The sequence below is a fragment of the Vipera berus genome, assembly GCF_964194415.1.
Source record: "Vipera berus genome assembly, chromosome: 4".
In the NCBI taxonomy this organism is placed as follows: Eukaryota; Metazoa; Chordata; class Lepidosauria; order Squamata; family Viperidae; genus Vipera; species Vipera berus.
Genome location: NC_138206.1, coordinates 121,099,749 through 121,124,444, shown reverse-complemented (window position 1 = coordinate 121,124,444; position 24,696 = coordinate 121,099,749). Strand labels below are relative to the sequence as shown.

General features: G+C 42.4%; 1 protein-coding gene across 1 annotated transcript in view; it reads left to right on the top strand.

Annotated features, from left to right (window-relative positions):
- ENOX1 (ecto-NOX disulfide-thiol exchanger 1) overlaps window positions 1-24,696 on the top strand; it is a 289,641-nt gene that overhangs the window by 245,677 nt on the left and 19,268 nt on the right. Inside the window, exons 11-12 of the mRNA XM_081328001.1 lie at window positions 9,029-9,213; window positions 22,486-22,593. Of these exons, the coding sequence (XP_081184127.1) occupies window positions 9,029-9,213; window positions 22,486-22,593 (293 nt within the window). The remainder of the gene's footprint in view (window positions 1-9,028; window positions 9,214-22,485; window positions 22,594-24,696) is intronic.

Sequence of the window (24,696 nt, the reverse complement as noted above, 5' to 3'; positions counted from 1 at the left end):
TTTCTTTCTTTCTTTCTTTCTTTCTTTCTTTCTTTCTTTCTTTCTCTCTTTCTTTCTCTCTCTCTCTCTCCCTCCCTCCCTCCCTCCCTCCTTCCCTTTCTTTCTTTCTTTCTTTCTTTCCCTACTGTCCTTTGATAGCCTTTCTTTTGGCTAAGTCTTAATCTTTAGCCTAATTCAAACCTGACATTTGCGAGTATTGGTTTGCTATTGTTCAGATAATCATTTTAATCGGTCCTTGGACAGGTGAATGAACAGACGGCAATCGTGAATGAAAGATTAATCTTCGCGACCTCTTTGTCACGGGTTTTTCAGGGACACAGTCAGGAGTTTTTGATTGAAGCAAAGCATCCAGGGATTTCGAGTGTACGGTAGACGTGTTTATTGATTTAGTATATGGCATGTGCAGAGATCATGGAATCTCTCTCTTTCTCTCTCTCTCTCTCACACACACACACCATATATAACAACACAGCCAACCAACCCGCTTACAGAAACAAAGCCAGCACCACACACAACCCCACCAATATTTATAGAGAGACGGCAACTCCGATCACACTTTGCTCGCACAAGCACAAAGCCGAAGACACCAGCCTGAAGGTGATGAGTGGGACCTCGTCGAAACGTCGCCAAGACACCCTCAATATTACACAGGAAAAGACCCAAATACTCCAAGACCTACATACACACACACACACACACACACATACACACACACACACACATATAAATATTTATGTAAATGTTTGTTTATGCATACATGCGTACATGTACATGACTTGCAACAATTCCATTCAAATCTCCACCCACCCACCCCCACAAAAAAAAAGCAAAGGCGGGAAAGGAACTAGGTTAAATATAATTTGAAGACCTCAACCTCTTCTGCGTAATTAACTCCAGCATCTGAGGACCCAGATTGTTGGGGGCAATTAAGCTGACTTTGTAATAATGCCGCTTGGGGGTGTGTGTGAAAGCCCTAATAAGCAGGCATATACATAGAATGAAGGCTACTGCTAAGCTTGTAAGCCGCCCTGAGTCTTCGGAGAAGGGCGGGATATAAATGGAATTAAAATAAAAATAAAATAAAAAATCTTATTAATACCATTTTCCTAAATTGTCGCCGCAGGTTGCAAGTTGTTGTTTTGTACAGTCATACGTTGAGTTGTCGCTTAAATGATCTTAAAGGCATCTGGATGTATTGTCTAGCTCAGCTCTACTCTTTGATTAGGTGCAAGTGAGTGACAGGAGCCCATACCTGACACTTAAAATACGAGATAATTTACCTTGCCTATTCTTTCGGGCAAAAGGAGTCTTTGTAGCCTGTTAGAGATGAAGAATGGGGTATGAATTTAGAAGTGTTTAATTCTCTCTCTTCGATCAGCCTCAATTCACCCGGGATGAGGATACAGCTGCCAAATTCACATCTCCGTGGAGTGGTAAATTCTTCTCACTCTCTCCTATTCTCTGGCAAGGATAACTGATATTTAGAGACAAAAAGGTACTCTGCTTTCCATCATTTAACTTTTTGCCAGCCCCTCCTTAAAGCTGTGACCCATTCAGTAGCAAACCTGGATCATATATTCTAAAGACAGGAAACCAGCATATTTCACAAATCGTTCCCCACCATCCAGTCAGAGCTGAGGAAGCTTCTTGGATGAGAAGGGAAACGTCTTCAAAGAGAAACAAAGGAAGCCCAGTTGCCTCTTGCAAAAGGCACCTCTGGGACAACCCTGGCATTTCGCAAAGCAATTTATTCACGTGGTGAGCAGGAAATTGTAGAAATCAGACATAAGAAACAAAAGGAATATTTTTTTTTTTTTAAAAAAAGCTATTATTCTGCCTGGTTACTGTTGCAATTCAGGTACTAACCTTCAGAAAAATAAAAATGGGGTACCTGCTTTAGAAAATTGTGGTAGGAAAGGGAAGGGAAGGGAAGGGAAGGGAAGGGAAGGGAAGGAAAGGAAAGGAAAGGAAAGGAAAGGAAAGGAAAGGAAAGGAAAGGAAAGGAAAGGAAAGGAAAGGAAAGGAAAGGGAAGGGAAGGGAAGGGAAGGAAAGGAAAGGAGAAGAGAAGAGAAGAGAAGAGAAGAGAAGAGAAGAGAAGAGAAGAGAAGAGAAGAGAAGAGAAGAGAAGGAAAGGAAAGGAAAGGAAAGGAAAGGAAAGGAAAGGAAAGGAAAGGAAAGGAAAGGAAAGGAAAGGAAAGGGAAGGGAAGGGAAGGGAAGGGAAGGGAAGGGAAGGGAAGGGAAGGGAAGGGAAGGGAAGGGGAAGGGAAGGGAAGGGAAAGGAAAGGAAAGGAAAGGGAAGGGAAGGGAAGGGAAGGGAAGGGAAGGAAAGGAAAGGAAAGGAAAGGAAAGGAAAGGAAAGGAAAGGGAAGGGAAGGGAAGGGAAGGGAAGGGAAGGAAAGGAAAGGAAAGGAGAAGAGAAGAGAAGAGAAGAGAAGAGAAGAGAAGAGAAGAGAAGAGAAGAGAAGAGAAGAGAAGAGAAGAGAAGAGAAGGAAAGGAAAGGAAAGGAAAGGAAAGGAAAGGAAAGGAAAGGAAAGGAAAGGAAAGGAAAGGAAAGGGAAGGGAAGGGAAGGGAAGGGAAGGGAAGGGAAGGGAAGGGAAAGGGAAGGGAAGGGAAGGGAAGGGAAGGGAAGGGAAGGGAAGGGAAGGGAGATAGAAAAAAAGAAAGGGGAGGGGAGGGGAGGGGAGGCAGGGGAAGGGGAAGGGGAAATGGTACAGGGTTTCCTGCCTGAGCGGGGAGTTGGACTAGAAGACCTCAAAGATCCCTTCCAACCCTATTATTGTTATTGTTATTGATCAAAGTTCAGATGCTTGGCAACTGACTCATATTTATGACGATTTCAGTGTCTCGTGACCTTCTTTGGCCACCTTCTGATGAGCAGAGTCAAAGGGGAAGCCAGACTCGTTTAACAACCGTGTTACCAACTTAACAACTGAGGTGATTCACTTAAGAACGGTGGCAAGACCAAGTCGTAAAATGGGGCAAAATTCACTTAACAAAGGTTTCACTTTGCAACGGAAATTTGGGGCTCAGTTACGGCCATTAAGTCAAGGACCACCTGTATTCTTCTCTTGCATATTTCTCTGTACTAATCGTACAGGGCGCAAGTCTCCTGTCTCGGGAAAAAAAAAGCATTCTGGATGCGGGCGGCCTGGATGCATACGGATATTGGGAAGAGCTTTTGATTCCCTCCTGAATCAGGTTTTGCTGACCCCGGTTAAATTGCTTCTTGATGGAGGTTGCAGCCCTGTCAGAAACAGGAAAGCACCAGATTGAGGAAGACCCGTGCAAAGCAAACACTCCGACGTTCTGCTTTTTGTTTTCGAAAGGGACAACTGACTCTCTTACGAAAGTCAGATTTATTTATTTTTTTAAAAGTTCCCACTGTTGGAAATGAAATAATTGTCCTTCCTTCCAGTGGTCTCATTGCGTAGTACGCCGTGTGACAATTGCATCGTGAAGAGTGGAATAAATAATGTGCCTTTGATTACAAAAGCTGAAAAGGTTGGTCGAGATTACGCATTCAGTTACGGCTTCTTGATCAAGGATGTGATTTTGGTTATGATCCCAGATTAAACTCGGCGAAATATTTGCTAAGCTGAAGCTTGTGGCAGCCAGATCGAGGAAACAAATGGAAAAGTTTGCAAGTTATAACCGTCTTTCTTTCATGCTGGAAGAGAAGACATTTTTCATCCCTATCTATATTTATGCCCCAAATAATTTATTTAAATACTGCTGCCTCGCAGTCTCCTGCCTTTTGCTAACACAAACCTCAGCCTACACTGCAGACGGGCGCCATTCATTTGCTAAATGTAATTTTCATCTCTGCATACTAATCGATTTCTCCACAAACACCTGCTATCAGTCACGATAATAAAACTGCCATTTTAAATTGAAAAGGAGCCAAACGAAGCTTCCACAGGAAATGACTTAAGTGTCTTTCAATGCGACTTAATGCGGTAATGCTTCTGTGGTGCCAACATTTTTCCAGCCCTTTGCATTTTATATGTTTTTCTTCTGTTCCGCCGTTGTCGTTTCAGTGGAACTCAAAAGACGGAGACTAACGTTGGTTGGCAGGTTTTCGCTTTGGGTTTTTAGTCTTAGAGTCAGGTGGACAATGTTTGGGGAAGAAAAAAAGAATATAAGCACGCCAGGAGATTGGATCTAGGAGATCTGCCTGATATCTATTGTGCCAATATACCATTAAAGTTGCTGGATTCCAACGAACCGCAGGACAAATCTGTAGCTGATGGAGGATCTGAAAGTCAGGAATATTTCAGACTTTCAATACAGGAGAAAATTCATAGATCAGGGTTGAACTGGGGAGGGCTTGGTGCTCCCAGGGCTTGGTTGTTTGGCCCACTGGTAGTAACTGCAAGATGGATCTCGGAGTCCTAGTGGACAATCCCTTAAACAGGAGCCAGCAGTGTGCTGCAGCTGCCAAAAAAGCCAACACAGTTCTAGGCTGCATGAACAGAGGAATAGAATCAAGATCAAGTGAAGTACTAATACCACTTTACAATGCCTTGGTAAGGCCACATCTGGAATACGGCATCCAGTTTTGCTCACCATGATGTGAAAAAAATGTTGACACTCTAGAAAGAGTACAGAAAAGAGCAACAAAGTTGATCAGGGGACTGGAGTCTAAAACATATAAGGAACAGCTGCTGGAATTGGGTATGTCTAGTTCAGGGGTCAGCAACCTGAAACAGTGAAAGAGCCACTCGGAACTAGTTCCCTCCCAAAAGGAAAAACTGGGAGCTGCAAAAAATGTGTGCACATGCGCATACATGCGCGCATGTGCAGAACAGGGTTTGACTGAAGAGTGGAGCCAAGGCGAGATATGCACCTACCCTGCATATTTGAATTGATTGGTTGAACTTTTTTAGTCCCACCTTTTTTTTTTTGGACTGCACATGGCAGAAGACTGGGAGCCGCAGGAGACGGCTGAAAGAGCCGCATGCGGCTCTGGAGCCGCGGGTTGCAGACCTGTGGTCTAGTTTAATGAAGAGAAGGATGAGGGGGTGACGATAGCAGTCTTCCAATATCTCAGGGGTTGCCCCAAAGAAGAATTGGGGGTCAAGCTATTCTCCAAAGCACCTGAAGGCAGGACAAGAAGCAACGGAGGGAAACTAACCAAGGAGAGAAGCAACCTGGAACTAAGGAGAATTTTCCTGACAGTGAGAACAATTAATCAAGGGAACAACCTGCCTCCAGAGGTTGTGGGTGCTCCATCACTGGAAGTTTTAAAGAAGAGATTGGACAACCATTTGTCTGAAATGGTACAGGGTTTCCTGCCTGAGCAGGGGGTTGGACTAGATGACCTCCCTTCCAATTCTGTTATTCTGTTATATTTTGTTTTCTTGCAGATGTTTTATTACCCAGTTAGGTAATATCATCAGTGTTAGAAGGGAGTTGGATTCACCCTTATAGTATATAAGCTTCGAGCTGTCTGGCCCAGACTGAGGGGTTTTAGTTTTTAATTGGGTTTTAGTTTTAAATTTTGGGGACTTGAATTAATCAATTGTTTTAACTGATTTTAATTTTTGTATGTTATGCTTTTTTTCCCTGTAAACCGCCCTGAGTCCTACGGGAATAGGGCGGTATATAAATTTAATAAAATAAATAAATATACGGTGGCTTGTCCACTCAGTGTTGGTGGGAATGCGCACGCTGGTTCTTTGATTCGGCTTGTTTAATGCTGAATGTTTGTCTGAGTTGTTAGTTCCTTGATTGGAATATTGTTTATTGTTAGTTAGGTATTAATACTGGTGTTAATCTCTACTTATCTGGGTGTTAACTGCTGGCGAGATCAGATCAACAATTACGCAGTAAACAACAACCAAGTTAAGTCATATTTTTGTGTTATTTATACAGTCTATTCTCTGATTGAAGCATCCTAGGGTCATGTGACACCCACCCACCCCCTTTGTGACCTTGCCCACTGCTTTCCATTAAGCAAAGGGGATTCGCTTAATGGCCAGTACTTCGCTTAAAGACTGTGGTAAAAAAAAAGCTCATAAAATGGGGTGTAAGTCACTTAACAGGGCATTGCTTACCCATGGAATTTTTTTGGGGGGGGGATGTGTCCTATTTAAAAAAGGAGGTGGGACTTTAATTTCACAGTCGTGGCCTCTTAATTTTATTTTATTTTTTTAACCTGTGGAGAAGCCTGCAAGACAGCTGAAGGCAGGTTAAGAGACTCTGTGTGTGTGGGAGAGAACAACGCAATGTACTGCCATTTATTTACAACAGTTCGTTTAGTGCTGGCACTGAAAAAAGGTGATTTTTCACACTTATGACCGTCGTAGCATCACAGGATCAAAATCCGAGCACTTGGCAACTGACTCGTGTTTATGACAATTGCGGCGTCCCAGGGTCACGTGATCCCCTTTTGCGAACTTAGAGACAAGCAAAGTGAACTGGAAGCCAGATTCATTTGACAGCCGTGTTTCTAACTTAGCAATTCCCTTAGCGACTGTGGTCGTAAAATGGGGCAAAACTCACTCCACAAGGGTCTTGCTTATCCATGAAAATGTTGGCCTCAATTTTGGCCCTAAAGTCCAGAGGTATTAAGAGAAAAGGCAACATTCCAAATCCAACTTTGCACAGAAATTGGGTTTGCTTGTTTTGAAAGAAAGAAACGCGATAAGCTTCTTGAACAATCTTTGTAGCTCATTGGGTTTGGCTGCTTCTTCCATAATTGGTCCCAGCAGGTGGCAATATTCATCGCTGAACTTGGCTGGTTCTTGAAAAGTCGAGTCAGGTAAGACTCGGTTAATGTTTGAATGAAAAAAAAAATCCCAGGGAAATCCACAGCTATAGGCAGCTGGGAAGTTTTACTTTATTTTGTTTCCAGAAAGCAAAGTCCTTCAGTGTTGGTTACTAAGAAGACAAGATGGTTGAAGTCTCCCTCAACCTGAAGGACTCTTATCATCCCTTTCGCTTCAGAAATAAGATAAATGCTTTCGAATAAACGTTTGCGATAAATGTTCAGCTGGCGGGCGGCTGAATCAAAAGAACAAAAAGTAAAATTGGCTGGCAACTCGGAAGCGCAGGAAACGTTTCTGTGCAGATATTCCAGTCTGGAGGCTTTAAGAACGGATAAAAGAAAGCATCTCTTTGAAGGCCTGTCGGAATAAGACGCTTTAAAAACAGGGCTCCTGCTTAGGGCGTAAAGGAACTGAATCTGTGATCTGAAATATTTAGCTTTTCCCATGCAAAGGTTTTGCTGCAAGGTCGTGCGTGTGTTTTTCAGGGAGAATATTAAGCAAACTTAGGGTGGAGAAGAACCTTGGAGGCGCAGATTGCAGATCAAAAGTTGGCATGGAAATAATGGACCCAAATGGTTGTGTAAATGAGACCAGAAGCTGAAAAAGGAGAAGAAATAATATTAAATTAACTCAGTATACAAAGAAGAAAAAAAGCTAAGGATATGCCAATGTTCAACAAGCAAGAAAGCATATTCTTATTTTTTATTTTTGCCACCATTGGTTCATTTTTTTGTGCAGTGTCGGACATATGATATGAATCTTGGGCTGAGGAACTAGAAAGGTAAAGCAGGGGGTTGGTCTGGAGGACCTCCAAGGTCCCTTTCAACTCGGTTACTCTGCTATTCTGTTAAAATTCAATAAAATAAAGTTTTCATGTCTGGATTCTAAGTCAAAATTTCTCCAACAGCCCCAATATTTTTTTTTCTTGCACCAGAGTAACATTCAACATAAACTCTTCTGAAAAGGGTGTAATTATATAACAGGTAAAACATTTCAATTCCAAAATATTAATACTGGGTTTTTAGAATGATGGTTATTAGTATAAAATCAGACATCCCATCAAACCATAGTTAGGGACTTCCTTGTAAAGTATAGTTTGGGTTAACCAACATTTGGCAGAAGAATCGAGTTATTGAACCCCTGGTGCTTGAAAAAAATAAAAACTATCAAGTAATGCAAAAAACAGCGCATTACTTGATGCGCAAGCTCGAATCAAGATTTAAGATCCAATCAATGGTTAACATTAGATTATGTTTTCTTAGAAGCCTCGGCCATGTTTTACAGTCTGCGTGGAAACTGGTTTATTTCAGTGTCTGGAGGGTCTACCCCATAGAGAATTCCTGATAAAGGAGAATATTTATAGCTCAGGGTTGAAATGAGGGGTCCTTGGTGCTCTCCGAGCTGGGTCGCTTTCTTGAAGACATTTCACTACCCAACTAGGTAACATCATCTGAGCTAGTAGGGTGGACAGTCTGAGGCGTGGAAGAGGAGGAGGTGGAGGACAAGGAAGAGAAAGTGGAAGAAGAGGAGGAGGAGGATTGTGGGGTCCTTGGTGCTCTCTGAGCTTGCTTGTTTTCTTGCAGATGTTTCATGACCAAACTAGGTAATAAGTGCTACCTAGGACTCTGCTAGCCCTGATGATGTTACTCAGTTTGGGTAATGAAATGTCTACAGGAAAACAATCAAGCTCATAGAGTCCTGTCAGAGCGTGCACAGTTTTATTGCGTGAGATAACCCAGGAGTAAACACAGTAAACAGTGGCTTGCATCATATGGTGGTTTATCTTACACTATCTACAATATCATACATATACATTCTAATACAGCAGGATCCAACAAACCACGATTACAGCAGGAAACAGAAGAGAGGGAACACATCAGCAGAGTGTTCCCTTTATACAAAGGCTCTTAAAGAGACACAGACCTAGCTGGCTCTTAAAGAGACACAGACCCTGCTGAGTCATTCCCATCATTACATCTTACATTAGATAAGCTAGTTAGCTGCTAAATCAATACCTTGACAAGCACCAAAGACAGAGACAGTTTCTACCTAAAGGACGGTTAATCGTGGACATTCCCTGGTTAATTCATAGACTGTTATAACCCTGCAGAAGCGGATGCAGTCCACAAGCTAACTCAGGTTCCATTGCTCTGACAGGCGCAGCTGCAACTCTCTGACCCTTTATTTGTCCCAGCATAATACCTGTCCGATCTTGTTCTTTTATCTTAATTACCAAGTCTGTCCCTTCTCTCAGCCTTAGCCGCTCAAGCTTATGCCCTGAAGGAAGAGAACGACAGTCTCCGATGGCAACTGGATGCCTACCGGAACGAGGTGGAGCTTCTCAAGCAAGAGAAGGGCCAGCTGTTTCGCACCGAGGAGAGCTTGACCAAAGACCAGCAACTACAGTTTTTGCAGCAAACTGTCCAAGGCATGCAGCAGGTATATCTGTCTAAAGCATAATGCGGCCTGTTCCGATCTTGTTTGGTGGGAAGTTGAAGTGGCTGGTGTTCTTGTGAATGGAGAAACATCTCCAGGTTTGGGTGTAATCACTTGTGAAGTGTCAGGCAGGGAGGAAACAGGCTGAAATCTGTTCTACCAAGGAGGCTCAATCTTTGTCCCATGTAGAACTGGTTGCAATGATTGTGGTTGATTGCGTAGGTGACATTGTTCCTCTCATCCTTCTGTATCTTGTCTTTGGTTCCGAATAAGTCCTGACGGAGTGTAGCTGTGTGTTTGTGGGCTATTGCTGTTCCTAGGGATTGGAGAATTCTGGCTGTCATTTCTGACACTCCTTTTGTGTACGGTAGGCAGGGCTTTTTTTCTCATAGAACGCTCAGAATGGAGTTCCGGCACCTTTTTTGGATGGAACCTTATAGGGTAGGCAAGGCGGGTTGTATGACATGTGTGAGTTCCGGCACCTTTTTCTTTTACAAAAAAAGCACTGACGGTAGGGTTAGTCATAAGTGACTTTTTTCAGTGCTGTTGTAACATCAGTCACTAAATGAACCCTGGTAGGTCAAGGGCTACCTGTACTGAGTAATTCTCACCATTCTGCAGGGTGACCTCAAAGGAGATTGAAAAACTAATTCAGAGAACGTGGTGTGTGTTGTTGTTTTTTAAGTAACAAGCATTGCTTCCTTAGGATAAAGATACTTTAAATTGCCTGCATTCACTTGGGGAAAGATGTTTGATCAACTGTGATAGTTATGGATGTCTTGTATGTTTGTCAACCTTGAACTCATATTTGGAAGTTAAAAAAAATTAACCAAGGAAAACACGCGTCAGATGGTTTCTATGCTTTTTTTAAAAAAACACGCAACTGTTCTTTTTCTCTTTTCTTCTTCTTCAGGTTTTTAAAGGTCCGCATTTTTAGAACAGGAACAATCAAACAGTGAATTATATATATTTGGACCATTAAATACCAGCAATTGGATTGTAGTAGCTATCTTGCCATTGATAGGATCTGAAAATGAAAATCCAGCAAACTTAACGGCAGTTTTGCCATTATACTTATAGATTTCTGAGATAATTCTCCACATAAAACTCTGTTACAGTTTAATTTCATACCCAGTATGAAGCCTCTAACGAACAAATGGAAATAATGTCTTGTATCCATGGTAACAAATGAGATTTTCTTTACTTGATCTTAAGATGGAATTGAATTATAAACTATGACATTTTAGTACTGAAGGAAGCCTTCGCGACTTATATTCCCCAGGCTTAAAAAAACCAGACAGATATTCCGTCTTTCTTGCATTTGAACCAGAACCATGCCAGCCTCAACTAATTTTTTTATATAATAATGTTATTAAACATTGCAACTAAAAAGATAAAACCTAACGCAAACTAAAAGAAAAAAAAGAAAAGAATAAAAAAGAAAAAAGTGTGGAAAAGAAAAAAATAGAAATGAAAATAGAAAGATGTAGTAAAAAAGAGGAAATATATAAAGAAATGACTTTCCTTCATCTCAAGTGTAAAGAACTTTAGTAATTTATCGTTAAAATACAACAAATGAAATTCTTTTCCTGAAATCTCATCTCTTATCTATGAGCAAATCCTTAAAGCCTCATCTTTTCAGGCCTGATCAAAAGTTCATTAAGAGTTACCACAGATAACGTATCTATATTAATCTTGAACAAATAAACCAACTTTATCTCCCTTCCTTTTACTTATAACTATTTTGATCTTTAATCCCTTCAAATAATTTTATTTTTATTTTATTTTTTATTTTTATTTTAATTCCATTTATATCCCGCCCTTCTCCGAAGACTCAGGGCGGCTTACAAGCTTAGCAGTAGCCTTCATTCTATGTATATGCCTGCTTATTAGGGCTTTCACACACACACCCCAAGCGGCATTATTACAAAGTCAGCTTAATTGCCCCCAACAATCTGGGTCCTCATTTTACCTACCTCGGAAGGATGGAAGGCTGAGTCAACCTTGAGCCTGGTGGGATGCGAACCTGCACTAATTGCAGGCAGCTGGGGTTACTTAAGGAGGCATTAGCCCACTGCTCCACCAAGGCTCTTTGGTGTCCTAAAACTTGACTTCATTTTTTTTTCCTTTGCCCCTTCTCACAAATTTTTTCAAAGCTTTAAATTTGGACCCTTAACCTTTTCATAACTTTCCAAAATTAACAGTTTTAACATCCCTTTTGCTCTTTATTCCCCCCCCCCACACACACACAAAGTCCATATTTAAAACTTATTTCACTAAGGATTGAAGGAAACTCACCTGGTGCTATGAAATCTGTCAATCCAAAGATTCCTTATAGTTAAGAAGCAATTAGCAAGCGGAAGTGTGAAAACTTAGTGTCCATAAAGATGCCAACTGCGGTTTGAGCAAGATAGCTACTTCTTCAATTCTCACAGGTCTAAACCTGTTGGAGATGGCTGTTTTGCAATCTCCCTGTGAGAGGAACAAGCGTCCGGAGTCACTTGTGGGTGATCTCAAAAGTTCTCCTTGGTCTGGAGAGGAATAAGTTTTCCTCCTTGGCTCTTTATTCAGCCACAGTTTTTCAGTTCATCGTTTCTTTCCCGGAAGTTCCAGCCTCAACTAAATCTGATAAATAATTACCTTAGTAGTTACCCATCCACCTAAAATCTTTGACCCTTCTTTCAAACCAGCGGTCCTCTCTGTCCAGAACGTGGACTTTGCTGTCTTCAAAAGAGGGGCCTTTGTCTTTTAAATTCAGAATCTTGTCCTGATGGGTTTGTTCTATGTTGTGTCTGAAGAAGAACTGAAGAAGTTTCGTGGATGAGAAGCGAAACATCTTCACAGAAAAACAAAGAAAGCCCAGTTGCCTCCTGAAAAGGCACCTTTGGGACAACCGTGACCTGGATGATGGAGAATCTCCACCGACGCTCCTTTGAAAATGTTTTGCTTCTCATCCAAGTAGCTCCTTCAATTCTGAAGACAAACTGAAGAAGCTTCTTAGATGAAAAGCGAGACGTCTTCACAGAAAAACCAAGAAAGTCCAGTTGCCTCTTGAAAAAGCCGCTTTGGGACAACCGTGACCTGGATGATGGAGAATCTCCACAGGCATTCCTCTGAAAAATATTTTGCTTTTAAAACCCGGCTGACACTTTGCTCAAATCTCTCTGAATCTCCCTTTCTGGGCTTTATACATGGAATCTTCCTCCATTATAATAACAATAGCCCTTAGACTTATATACCGCTTTACAGTGCTTTTCCACACTTATGACCGTTGCAGCAGCCCCGTGGATCACGTGATCAAAATTCAAATGCTTGGCAACTGGCATGTACTTATGACAGTTGTAACATCCCGGGGTCACGTGATCCCCTTTTGCAACCTTCCAAGAAGCAAAGTCAGTGGGGGAAGCCAGATTCACTTAACAACCGAGTTACTGGCTTAAGAACGGCAGCGATTCACTTTAGAACTGTGGCAAGAAAGCTCATAAATTGGGGGCAAAATTCACTTAATAAATGTCTCACTTAGCAACAGAAATATTTTAAGTCCATGATATGCCTCCTTGGAATTCTCCTTCTGGAGACACCCACCATCTAAACTGGATGAGTACCCTTTACCAATGAAACCTTTATGTTCTCATAAAAGTGTTTCTAGAATGCGCCGCTAAGGGAAAAACGAAATCCATCTCCTTGTCTTTTGGATGTCTGATGTTATAATTCCTTGAGAATCTTTGTTTAATCTGTTTCCCTTCATGCTGGGGACTTTTGCCAAAAGATGTAGATAGATATGATCCTCAAGCCTGTTTATGATAACTGCCAGACGACTTTGGCTACTATTATAATCACGAAAAAAGTCGCTTCTGCAGCCAGCCTCTCTGTTTAGTGGGATTTTTTTTTAACTTCCAAGTACACGACCGAACGTTGTTAAATATTTTCAAAAGCAGGCTCTTGTCTGAATCATATCTGACACAGAATTGGGAAGCTTCCTTAGGAAAACAGAAAGACGCGTTCCGGACTGCCTCTTCGTAGGGCTGGGAAAAGTTTTCAAAGGACAATTGATAAAGCATTTTTGCAGAAGCGAAGAATTCTAGTGGAAAGGTTGAAACGGCCGTTGCTTCTGATGGTCAAGGTTATGCCAGCCCTTGGAGATGGTCAAGATTGATGCCAGCTCTTTGAGATGGTCAAGGTTATGCCAGCCCTTGGAAATGGTCAAGATTGATGCCAGTTCTTCAAGATGGTCAAGATTGATGCCAGCCCTTGGAGATGGTCAAGATTGATGCCAACTCTTTGAGATGGTCAAGATTATGCCAGCCCTTGGAGATGGTCAAAATTGATGCCAGCTCTTTGAGATGGTCAAGGTTGATGCTAGCCCTTGGAGATGGTCAAGATTGATGTCATCCCTTTGAGGTGGTCAAGGTTGATGCCAGCCCTTGGAGATGGTCAAAATTGATGCCAGCCCTTGGAAATGGTCAAGATTGATGCCAGCCCTTGGAGATGGTCAAGATTGATGCCAGCCCTTGGAAATGGTCAAGATTGATGTCATCCCTTTGAGGTGGTCAAGGTTGATGCCAGCCCTTGGAGATGGTCAAAATTGATGCCAGCTCTTTGAGATGGTCAAGGTTGATGCTAGCCCTTGGAGATGGTCAAGGTTGATGCCAACTCTTTGAGATGGTCAAGGTTATGCCAGCCCTTGGAGATGGTCAAGATTGATGCCAGCTCTTGGAGATGGTCAAGATTGATGCCAGCTCTTCGAGATGGTCAAGGTTGATGCCAACTCTTTGAGATGGTCAAGGTTATGCCAGCCCTTGGAGATGGTCAAGATTGATGCCAGCTCTTGGAGATGGTCAAGATTGATGCCAGCCCTTGGAAATGGTCAAGATTGATGTCATCCCTTTGAGGTGGTCAAGGTTGATGCCAGCCCTTGGAGATGGTCAAAATTGATGCCAGCTCTTTGAGATGGTCAAGGTTGATGCTAGCCCTTGGAGATGGTCGATTGATGCCAGCCTTTGGAGATGGTCAAGATTGATGCCAGTTCTTTGAGATGGTCAATACTGATGTCAGCCTGTTGAGCTGGTCAAGGTTGATGCCAGCCCTTGGAGATGATCAAGATTCATACCAGCTTTTGAGATGCTCAAGTTTGATGCCAGCCCTTGGAGATGGTCAAGATTGATGCAAGTCCTTCAAAGAGATCAAGACTGATGCCAGCCCTTCCAGGTGGTGGTGAACCTGTGTTTGTAGAGAGCTTTCATTTTCTTCCTTCCATTTCTACACAATGCCTGAGGTCCCCTTCCTAAGAACTGGCTGAAAGCAGATATAGTTTGCGTAACATTGTTTTGTCACAGTAGATTATAGTCAGATCCCTCCCGTCAGATCGGATTAAAATCCCCTGTTACATAAAACGAAGAATTGCAAACTTTAAAGGCAGACGTGATCTTCCCAATGCAGGGAAATAGTTCTGATTATGGTCTCTTAAGCATCGTATGGAATTCTGGAACAGTTTTAGTGGCATATGGAAAAACAGAACAACTTCAGCAAGGGGTATCCAGAATTCACCAACGCAAACCAAAGGCAAAGACAAGCGAATGGCAAGAGAAATGTTTTGTCTGTCAATTAGGTTCTTTTGGCCTACACACAATTGTTGACGGGAACGAGAGTAATAGTCCCTGTCAGCATCCTTTTTCCATTAAATTAAAAGTCCCATCAGCCAGCTAAAGACTAATATCCTCTTATTCTGTAAACTGAAAAAGGTACAGTATGACTATTAAGAGGTGGGTATAAGCTGCAGCAGAATGAACAGAGAGATCACTTAAATGTGGACAATCCCTTAAATACGAGCCAGCTGTGTACTGCAGCTGCCAAAAAGCCAACACAGTGCTAGGCTGCATTAACAGAGGGATAGAAGCTTCTTCAGCTCTGACTGAATGGTGGGGAAGGGAAGGATTTATATTCCTTGCAGTCAGCTGGTCATTAGTATTCTTTCTGAGAGTCACTGAGGCCACCTGGAAGCTTACCTGTGTCCTCAGGGACACCTGAGTAGTGCAAATGGATGCGGAGCCTTCTTGGAACTGCTGAAAGGATTGTGTTGTACACAGGAGATGGGTGGTGTCATGTTCCCCCCCCCCACTTCTGTTGAGAGAGGGATGTTTAATTTTGACCCAGATGGCCTCTTTGAACCCTCTTTCAAACCAGTGGTCCTCTCTGTCCAGAACGTGGAGTTTGCTGTCGTCAAAAGAAGGGCCTTTGTCTTTTAAATTCAGAATCTTGTCCTGATGGGTTTGTCCTATGTTGTTTCTGAAGAAGAACTGAAGAAGCTTCACGGATGAGAAGCAGAACATCTTCAAAGAAAAATAAAGTTGCCTCTTGAAAAAGCATCTTTGGGACAACCGTGATCTGGATGACTTGAGAATCTCCAGAGACGTTCCTGTTTATCCGTATATACACCACTATATACAGAGATGTGAATGTGTGCATCTCTACACACACACAAACGCACAAATCCCAGTCTTCTCTGCTTGGAAAGCACCGCAAATGTCAACTTAATGATAATCTCAGCAAGAATCTAAGCAGTTGCCCATCTTTTTCTTTTGCGTTCTCTTCGGAAATGTTTCCTGACAAATGTTTTCTGGTACGGAAGATAATAGATTGCATCGGATCATGCCTGTCTATTTATTTCTTTCATTACATTTATTACAGCCCTCCATTCCAACACACTCTGAGTGGCTTTTAAGAGGAGGGATTGAAAGAGAGAGAGAGAGCGCTGATAATTCTCTTTTTTATTTAACCTCTCCCAAAGAGCAGCAATATTCTGGTTCCTTTTCTTGGCGTACCTCTCCATTTTCCTCGTTTGAGACTGAGCTAAGCGCATCCCATAACAATGAAGACATTCCTTAAAAGTGTTAAAGGATTTTTCCCCCACCCACCCCGCCCCAAAGGTATCCTCAAAAACCCAACCCATTTCATTCCTTTCCAAAGCACATCGTAGAGATTTAAATTTAAATTAACAAATTTAAATCTATCAACAATTTATAGATTTAATCAATAACTCCCCACGGTGCCCTTATTTATCAGTAAGGTTAGGCCTATGCAGCTGTCCAGATGTAATAAACAACTAGTTTGAAAGAAAAAAAATAGCCAATTCCACAGATCCAAAGGACACCAGACACTTGTCAACCTTTCAGAAGGGATCAAGGTTGAAGCAATAGCCAATAGGGATGGGATAGTTAACTCCAGTAAGATCCTGGTTAAAAAAAAGGATCACACGTGTAAGCTAATCAAATCATGCTACTCGTAGTCCTTGATTTGCAACTGCTGTCTTGGTGACCATTCAAATTTTTAACAGCATTGAGAAAAGCGACATACGACCGTTTTTGCCCACTTACGACCAGGGTGAAGCGTCCCCATGGTCACGTGATCAATATTCAGAGGCTCAGCAACTGGCATGTACTTACGACGGGTGCGGTGTGCCAGGGTCCACGTGATTTCCCTTCTGACAAGCATAATCCAGGCGGAAGCCGGATTCCCTTAGCAACCGTGTGGCTCACTGCAGGGATTCCCTTTAGAAACATCCGCAAGAAAGGTCGTAAAATGAGGCAAAAGCTCACTTCACAACCCACCTCGCTTAGCAACGGAAGTTTTGGGCTCCGTGGTGACCTTAAGTCAAGGAGTGCCTGTATCTGTGAATTGATACGCTTACCGACAACCCAAGGACCTTTGGCAAGAATTTCCAAAGGAAAGAATGAGATGCAACCTTCTAGAAATGAGAATTATTATTGATTATCAAAGAATTTTGGTTTTTTTTAGTTTCACACCAAATTGTTAAGTTCATCCCTCTCTCTCTCTATGCCAGGGGTAGGCAACCTATGCTGGCTCAGGAATTCTGGGAGTTGAAGTCCATGAGTCATAAAAGAGCCGAGGTTGCCTACCCCTTCTCTATGCTCTCAAGTTCTGCCTTCTCCCTAACCAGGAACGGCCTTAGCTATCTCTCCTTAGCCAGCTGCCTCCTCCGATCAAGGAAAGTCTGAGGTTTTTTTCTTTATTGAAAAGTTTTACAGTACATTTTTTAAAAGACAAAACCCCTCCCTCCCCCCTCCCCTCTCCCCAAACCTCCCCAACTCTTCCCTCCCCTCCCCCTCCCCCCTCCCCGACTTCCCAGAGCTAAATACAGGGTATAAAAATACAAACAATCATAATCTACCATATGCAAACAACAATAAAATATTAAATTCTATCGCACTTTAACTCTTATTAAAATAACTACAAGTAATTTATATATCACATAAATCCAATACTTATTCAAATGCTAGGTGAAACTTTTTAGTCCCATATTTATTCTGGATGTAATCAATCCATCTTCTCCACTCCACAATGTATCTCTGTTGCGACTGGTCTTTCAAATACGCCGAAATCTTTGCCATTTCCACCAGATTGGAGACTTTTAAAGTCCATTCTTCTATAGTCGGCAGTTCTTCCTTCTTCCAATATTGCGCTACTAAAAGTCTCGCTGCCGTAATTAAGTTCAACATCAGCTTAGTGTCCACAACAGTAGTATCTGTAATAATGCCCAGTAAAAACAATTGCGGACAAAACTTTATCCTTTTCTTGAATATTTTTTGCATATTCCACCAAATTTTAATCCAAAAAGCTTTAACCTTTTTACAAGTCCACCATATATGAAAATATGTTGCATCCTCACAACCACACCTCCTGAGTTTTGACTAATTTTAGAAGTTTATCTTAACTCGAGAACTTTTTCCCAGTGCTAAGCAGCCTTGGCTGAAGATGAGGTTAATAAATGATAGATGAGCAGAGCTTTTCAAGACAGTATTGAACTAAGTGTCAACTCCTGGCTAACTGCAATTAATGGCACGTTTCTATTTTCCTTGTGGCTGTGCAACGTAAGTCACCCTTTTTGTTTCCTCCACATATGGAGACTTGGATTCCTGGAGCATTTAGCTTAATTGAAAAACAATTGCATACTTCATCGTTACCAGTTTAATGGGTGGCTTTTCATATTCTTTGTAAAAAAAAATAGCAAGAAAAACATCTCTCTTCTTCTGCTTCTTTCCATATTTTCCCCCTCCTCTTCCCCCTCCCCCTCCTCTCCTCCTCCTCCTCCTCCTCTCCCCCTCCTCCTCCCCCTCCTCCTCCTCTCCCCCTCCTCCTCCTCCTCCTCCTCCTAACAATGATCAACCATGTCTTATCCAGAACATCTTTTACACATTTGGGGATTTTTAACAAGGAAATGGAACGATGTACTAACCAGAGCTCTGTTCTTCGGTTTAATTAGATTAATATAGCGAGAAATTCTTTGCAGATGCGAGAAATTCTTTGCAGATGCAAATGAATATGCCGATGAAAGCAAAGATACAGGGAATGCGTAGCTGTTTTGAACTTTACGTTCACCAGGCAAAATAAGGGACAAGGAGAGCACTTCCATCACCCCTTGAGTATACGGGCTCCATATCTTTTGGGCTCCATCTTGAGCTGGAAAAGTTAAATGCCTTTTCATAGCCCTCAAATTTCCCTGATAAGCCAGTTTGGTCCAGTGGTTAAGGAACCAGGCTAGAAAGCAGGAGACGGTGAGTTCTAGTCCTGTCATAACCGTGAAAGCCAGCTGGGTGACTTTGGGCCAATCACCAGGAGATGGTGAGTTCTAGTTCCATCTTAGCCATGAAAGCCAGCTGGGTGACTTTAGGCCAATTATCAGGACACTGGGAGTTCTAGTACTGCCTTAGACATTAAAGCCAGCTGGGTGACTTTGGACCAATCAGCAGGAGACTGAAAGTTCTAGTTCCATCTTAGACATTAAAGCCAGCTGGTTGACTTTGGACCAATCAGCAGGAGAGGGTGAGTTCTAGTCCAGCCTTAGACATTAAAGCCAGATGGGTTTCTTTGGACCAATCACCAGGCGATAGTGAGTTCTAGTTCCGCCTTAGATATGAAAGCCGATTGGGAGACTTTGGGCCAATCACCAAGAGATGGTGAGTTCTAGTCCCACCTCAGGTATAAAAGTCAGCCAGGTGACTTTGGGCCAATCTCCTTCTCTTTCTCTCTCTCAGGCCAACCCAACCTTACAGGGTTGTTGTGGTGCTTGAAAACAGGAGGAGGGAAGACGTGTTGAAGATACTCACCGCCTGGAGTTGTTTCTAAAATAAAGGCGGGATCCAAATAAATAATAAGTAATAAGTAAACATGACCATCAGTCGCCAACTCTTCCCTTCCCATTCCTGGGGCTTTTGACTGCTGATACATCGATTTTCAAGGGTCCACTCTCCCCGCAGAGAAGAAAACCATTTTTATTTTATTTTTTGGCAATTCAGCGCAAATCTATTTCAGATTATAGCTTCGCAGAAAATGAGATGGCGGCGGGCCAGGGACTAATTATATTAAAGGGCTGTGCGCATAAATTATTTATGGGCTGCAATGTTTATCCCCGTGTTATTAAAGCCAGAGGCTCTCCTTCAGCAAATAAGACTTTAGCCCAGATAGAGATGTCGGTGGCTTTGCGGTGGGTCGTGCCGGCGAGGAGTTTTAGGACGTTTTCATGTATGGCGAAGCTGTTTGTCACCAGGAGAGGGATGCGTCTTGAGGCCGAGCTGCAGAAAACTGCAGGCCGATCTAAATTTGTGTCTCCTCCAGTCGAGACGCAGCCGCAAAAGCAAATAACACCAGAGCCGGGAGCAAAGTTTGAAAAAGGCCAGCGGTGCGAGACGCTACAATCCAAGAGAGATTTCTTCCAGGAAGGCAGAGAGAGAGGATCCCACACAAAAGGTGTCAGGTTTTGAACTAGGTGGACAGCCATGGACAACCTGGAAAGGGATTCGCGCCTCACACGGTGCATGTCAGGACTCTCGGCCCTTCAGGTCAGGGTTGTCCCAAAGGTGCTTTTCCGGGAGGCAACTGGACTTTCTTGTTTCTCTTTGAAGATGTTTCCCTTCTCATCCCCGAAGCTTCATCAGCTCTGACCGGATGGTGGGGAAGGGAAGGATTTATACTCCTTGCAGACAGCTGGTTTTTTGCATCCTTTAAGAGAGTCACTGAGGCCACTTGGGGGTTTATCTGCGTCCTCAGAGGTCACCCGAGTGGAGCAAATGGGTGTGGAGCCTTCTTGTCTGCTGGATGTTTTTCTGCCCTGGCTCCCTTCACTGTTGGAGACAAGCGGAGGCTGTTGGGGATGTGTCTGTGTGGTCTGCATCTCCATCTGAAGCACAGATGGTTTCTCTAGTCTGCCATGTTTTCTGGAAATCCGTTCATGCACCCTTCGAATGACGTTCGTCCCAAAGGCCGTGGCTAAATATTGGGCATAATTATATTGGGCATAATTATTTAGTTCTTTTTAACTCTTTTTTAACTTTTGTATTTATATTTTGATATTTATTGCCCTGTACACCGCCCTGAGTCCTTCGGGAGAAGGGCGGTATAAAAATTTAATAAATAATAATAATAATAATAATAATAATAATAATAATAATAATAATAATAATAATAATAATAATAATAATAATAATAATAATAATTGTCTACGGAGATTTTCCATCCTCCAGGTCATGGTTGTCCCAAAGGTGCTTTTTTCAGGAGGCCTCTGGCCTTTCTTGTTTTTCTTTGAAGACGCTTTGCTTCTCATCCAAGAAGCTTCTTCAGCTTTGACCAGATCCTTCCATTCCCCACCACCCAGTCAGAATTGAAGAAGCTGCTTGGATGAGAAGCGAAACATCTTCAAAGGAGAACAAAGGAACTCCAGTTGCCTCCTGAAAAAGCACCTCTGGGACGACTCTCTGTATAAATGGGGCAGTGTATCCTCCCTTTAGTGTGACTATGGGGCCCCCCATCAAACTGTAGATCCCATTGTGCCTGGCTGTAACCTGAGGGCATGTACAAGGTGTCCTTACTTACAACAGTTCATTTACTGACTGTTCCAAATTACAACGGCGCTGGAAAAAATGACTTATGACCATCTTTCACCCTTACAACCGTTGCAGCATCCCCAGGGTCACATGATCAAAATTCGGGCGCTTGGCAACTGACTCGTATTTATGATGGTTGCAGGGTTCCGCAGTCACATGATCCCCTTTTGCAACCTACTGTTCTGTACCAGCCTGCTACCGGCCCTGCAGAAAAGGCAACCCCTTTACAAACGGCAAGAGGCTGGAATAAAGCCTGCCAAATTTATTACTACAAAAACAAACAAGACACAAACCAAGAAACAGAAGCTTTGAAACACTATCCAAGCGGTTGCCGTCAGCAAACCAGCCCTCCCCACACATTCCCCTTATAAAGAGTTCAGGGCGTGGCTTCTCTCTGCCTCCTTCCGAGAAGCCCCATTGCCTTCCTCTGTTTACTCCTACTTGACTGCCTCCTGCGTCGGGCGTCCTTGAACAGGGCCAGCTGTGGGTCATCTTCATCCACACTGTCAGGCTCACACAGCTGGGTCTCCGTGGTGACCAAGTGGGAGGGGCCTGGCTGAGGGCTCTCATCAGCAAGATCTTCAACCCCCTCAGCAAGGTCTTCAACCCCCTCAGCAAGGTCTTCAACACCCCCCTCCTCCTCCTCTGAGTCATCCGACCCAACTGCCGAACCCACAGGCTGACCCTGAATCACAACACCTTCGGACAAGCAAAGTCAATTGGGGAAGCCCAGATTCAGTTAACAACCGTGTTGCTAACTTAGCCTCTGTGACGCACCGTAACAAGTGTGACAAGAAAAGGCATAAAATAGGACAAAACTCACTTAACAAATTTCGCATTTAGCAACACAAATTCCAGGCTGGTCGTACGTTGAGGACTATCTGTATAGCAGTCCAGTATTTGACCTTTTTTTTTTTGAATAAATGATGCTGCGCTTCAGTGGTTAGATGGCCTAGTCATTTTTGTTTGAACGTAGTTTTTTTAATCTTTATATTTTACTGGGTTTTTAATTTAGGTGGAACATTTATATATATATACTCTATGTTGTAAGTCCATGCATGTGATAAGAGAGGGAGGGGCACGAGGGCTCGGCGGTTAAAGAGGCTGAGCTTGCGTGCTGGAGAACTGACAACCCGGGTTTGAGACCCAAGCATTGTGAGATTGGGTTAGCTCCTGTTCCTTGCTCCAGCTCCTGCCAATCTAGCCATTCAAAAGCATGCAAATGCGAGTAGATAAATAGGTGCCACATCGGTGCGGTGGCTGAGGAATTCTGGGAGTTGAAGTCCACAAGTCTTAAAGTTGCCAAGGTTGAGGACCTCTGCCGTACGCTAAATAAATCAACCCTCCATAATCCTCAATGCCCCTTCTTGTTTTGTAGCAACTGTTGAAAATCCAAGAAGAATTAAATAACAAGAAGTTGGAACTTGAACAAGCGAAAGAGGAACATTCCCACACGCAGGCCATGCTGAAGATCCTGCAGGAACAGGTGAGTACCTTGTCAGGTGCAAGGTTTGTCCTCTCGGTTTCGATTGGCCTCTATATAGCATTTTAAGCAGCCACATTTGCCCTAAAGTGTAAACTGAATGGAGAGGCTTCAGCAGTGTGTTACTCCAGGAGTCCATAAATAAGTAAGCTGAACAACTTGCCTCCAAAAATTGTGAATGCACAACACTGGAATTTATTAAGAAGAGACTGGACAACACTTTGTCTGAAATGGCATAGGGTTCCTGCCTGAGCAGCGGGTTAGACTAGTGGACCTCCAAGGTCCCTTCCAGCTATTCTATTCTGTTCTGTTCTGTTCTGTTCTATTCTATTATTCTTCATTCTATTCTATTCTATTCTATTCTATTCTATTCTATTCTATTCTATTCTATTCTATTCTATTCTATTCTATTCTATTCTATTCTATTCTATTCTATTTTCTATTCTATTCTATTCTTCATTCTATTCTATTATTCTTCATTCTATTCTATTCTATTATTCTTCATTCTATTCTATTCTGTTCTATTCTATTCTATTCTATTCTATTCTATTCTATTCTATTCTTCTTCATTCTATTCTATTCTATTCTATTCTATTCTATTCTATTCTATTCTATTCTATTCTATTCTATCCTATCCTATCCTATCCTATCCTATCCTATCCTATCCTATCCTATCCTATCCTATCCTATCCTATCCTATCCTATTCTATTCTATTCTATTCTATTCTATTCTATTCTATTCTATTCTATTCTATTCTGTTTTCTATTCTATTCTATTTTTCTTCATTCTATTCTATTCTATTCTATTATTCTTCATTCTATTCTATTCTATTATTCTTCATTCTATTCTATTCTATTCTATTCTATTCTATTCTATTCTATTCTATTCTATTCTATTCTATTCTATTCTCATTCTATTCTTACTCTACTCTATTCTTACTCTACTCTATTCTTAATCTACTCTACTCTATTCTGAGCAAGGGAGAAAATGTAGGCGAAAGGGCAAATCAGTCTTCACAGGATGTCTCAGAGGGTCGAGACAAGATTACAAAGCCGTGGTGTCTTATTTTTAATAAGGGAATGAGCGCAGTTGCTCTTCATAGTGCTAGACTGTGAAGTGGCTGGATGCAATTCTTGCGTAAGCCCTCCTTGTCAGTGGCCATACGCTTCTGAGCCCACCTCCTCATCGTGTCCTGCCTAACTCCTGTCCTCGAGGAGGACACGAAGACCCCAAGCAAGGGCAGCCAGCTACTCATCATCCTTTTGAGGGAACTTGATTGCTGAAGATGCTGGGGGAGCTCTCTGGAAACTGGTCCTTGGGAGCTGAGGCAGCAACCATGTGGACAGGACCTCAGAGTTACGTCTTATATCACTGTAGCCAGAGTCATTTCAGCTGAAGCTGGTAAAAGCTTGGTAATTCTGTCACCTCATTGAAGTTAATTCATTGCTGATTATCAAGTAGCTGCTGAAATTAAGGAAAGGACTGGGTTTGGTAGCTTGCCATTATGAAACCATAGAGCGCTAACAAGGACAGCTAAGGCTGAGCCCCCTGCCTCAGATACAGAAGGATGACTATAACATGGACAAAGCCTCAGGCTGATAAATCTATTTTTATAGCAGTTTTTTTAAAACATTATTTTAATATTTGTTAATGTTTTTAGGGATTTATTGTTTTGCTTTTCTTGTATGCTGCCAGAGTCACTTGCTTGTGAGATGGCGGGTCTATAAATTGGATAGATAGATGATAGATTAGATAGATGATGGATAGATACATGGATAGATAGATAGAAGCATAGAGGCATACAGTAGATGCAGTGGTGGGATTCAAATATGTGAACAACCGGTTCTCTGCATGGATGCCACTTCCGGAAGTCCATTCTGGGACTGGGCAACAAAAAATACTGGCTCCATCCCACCACTGCATAGATGCATAGTTGCATAGATAGAGGTAGATGAAGAGAGAGAGAGAGAGAGAGAGAGAGAGAGAGAGAGAGAGAGAGAGAGAGAGAGAGAGAGAGAGAGAGAGAGAGAGAGAGAGAGAGAGAGAGAGGCATAGATGCAGTGGTGGTATTCAAATATGTGAACAACCAGTTCTCTGCATGGATG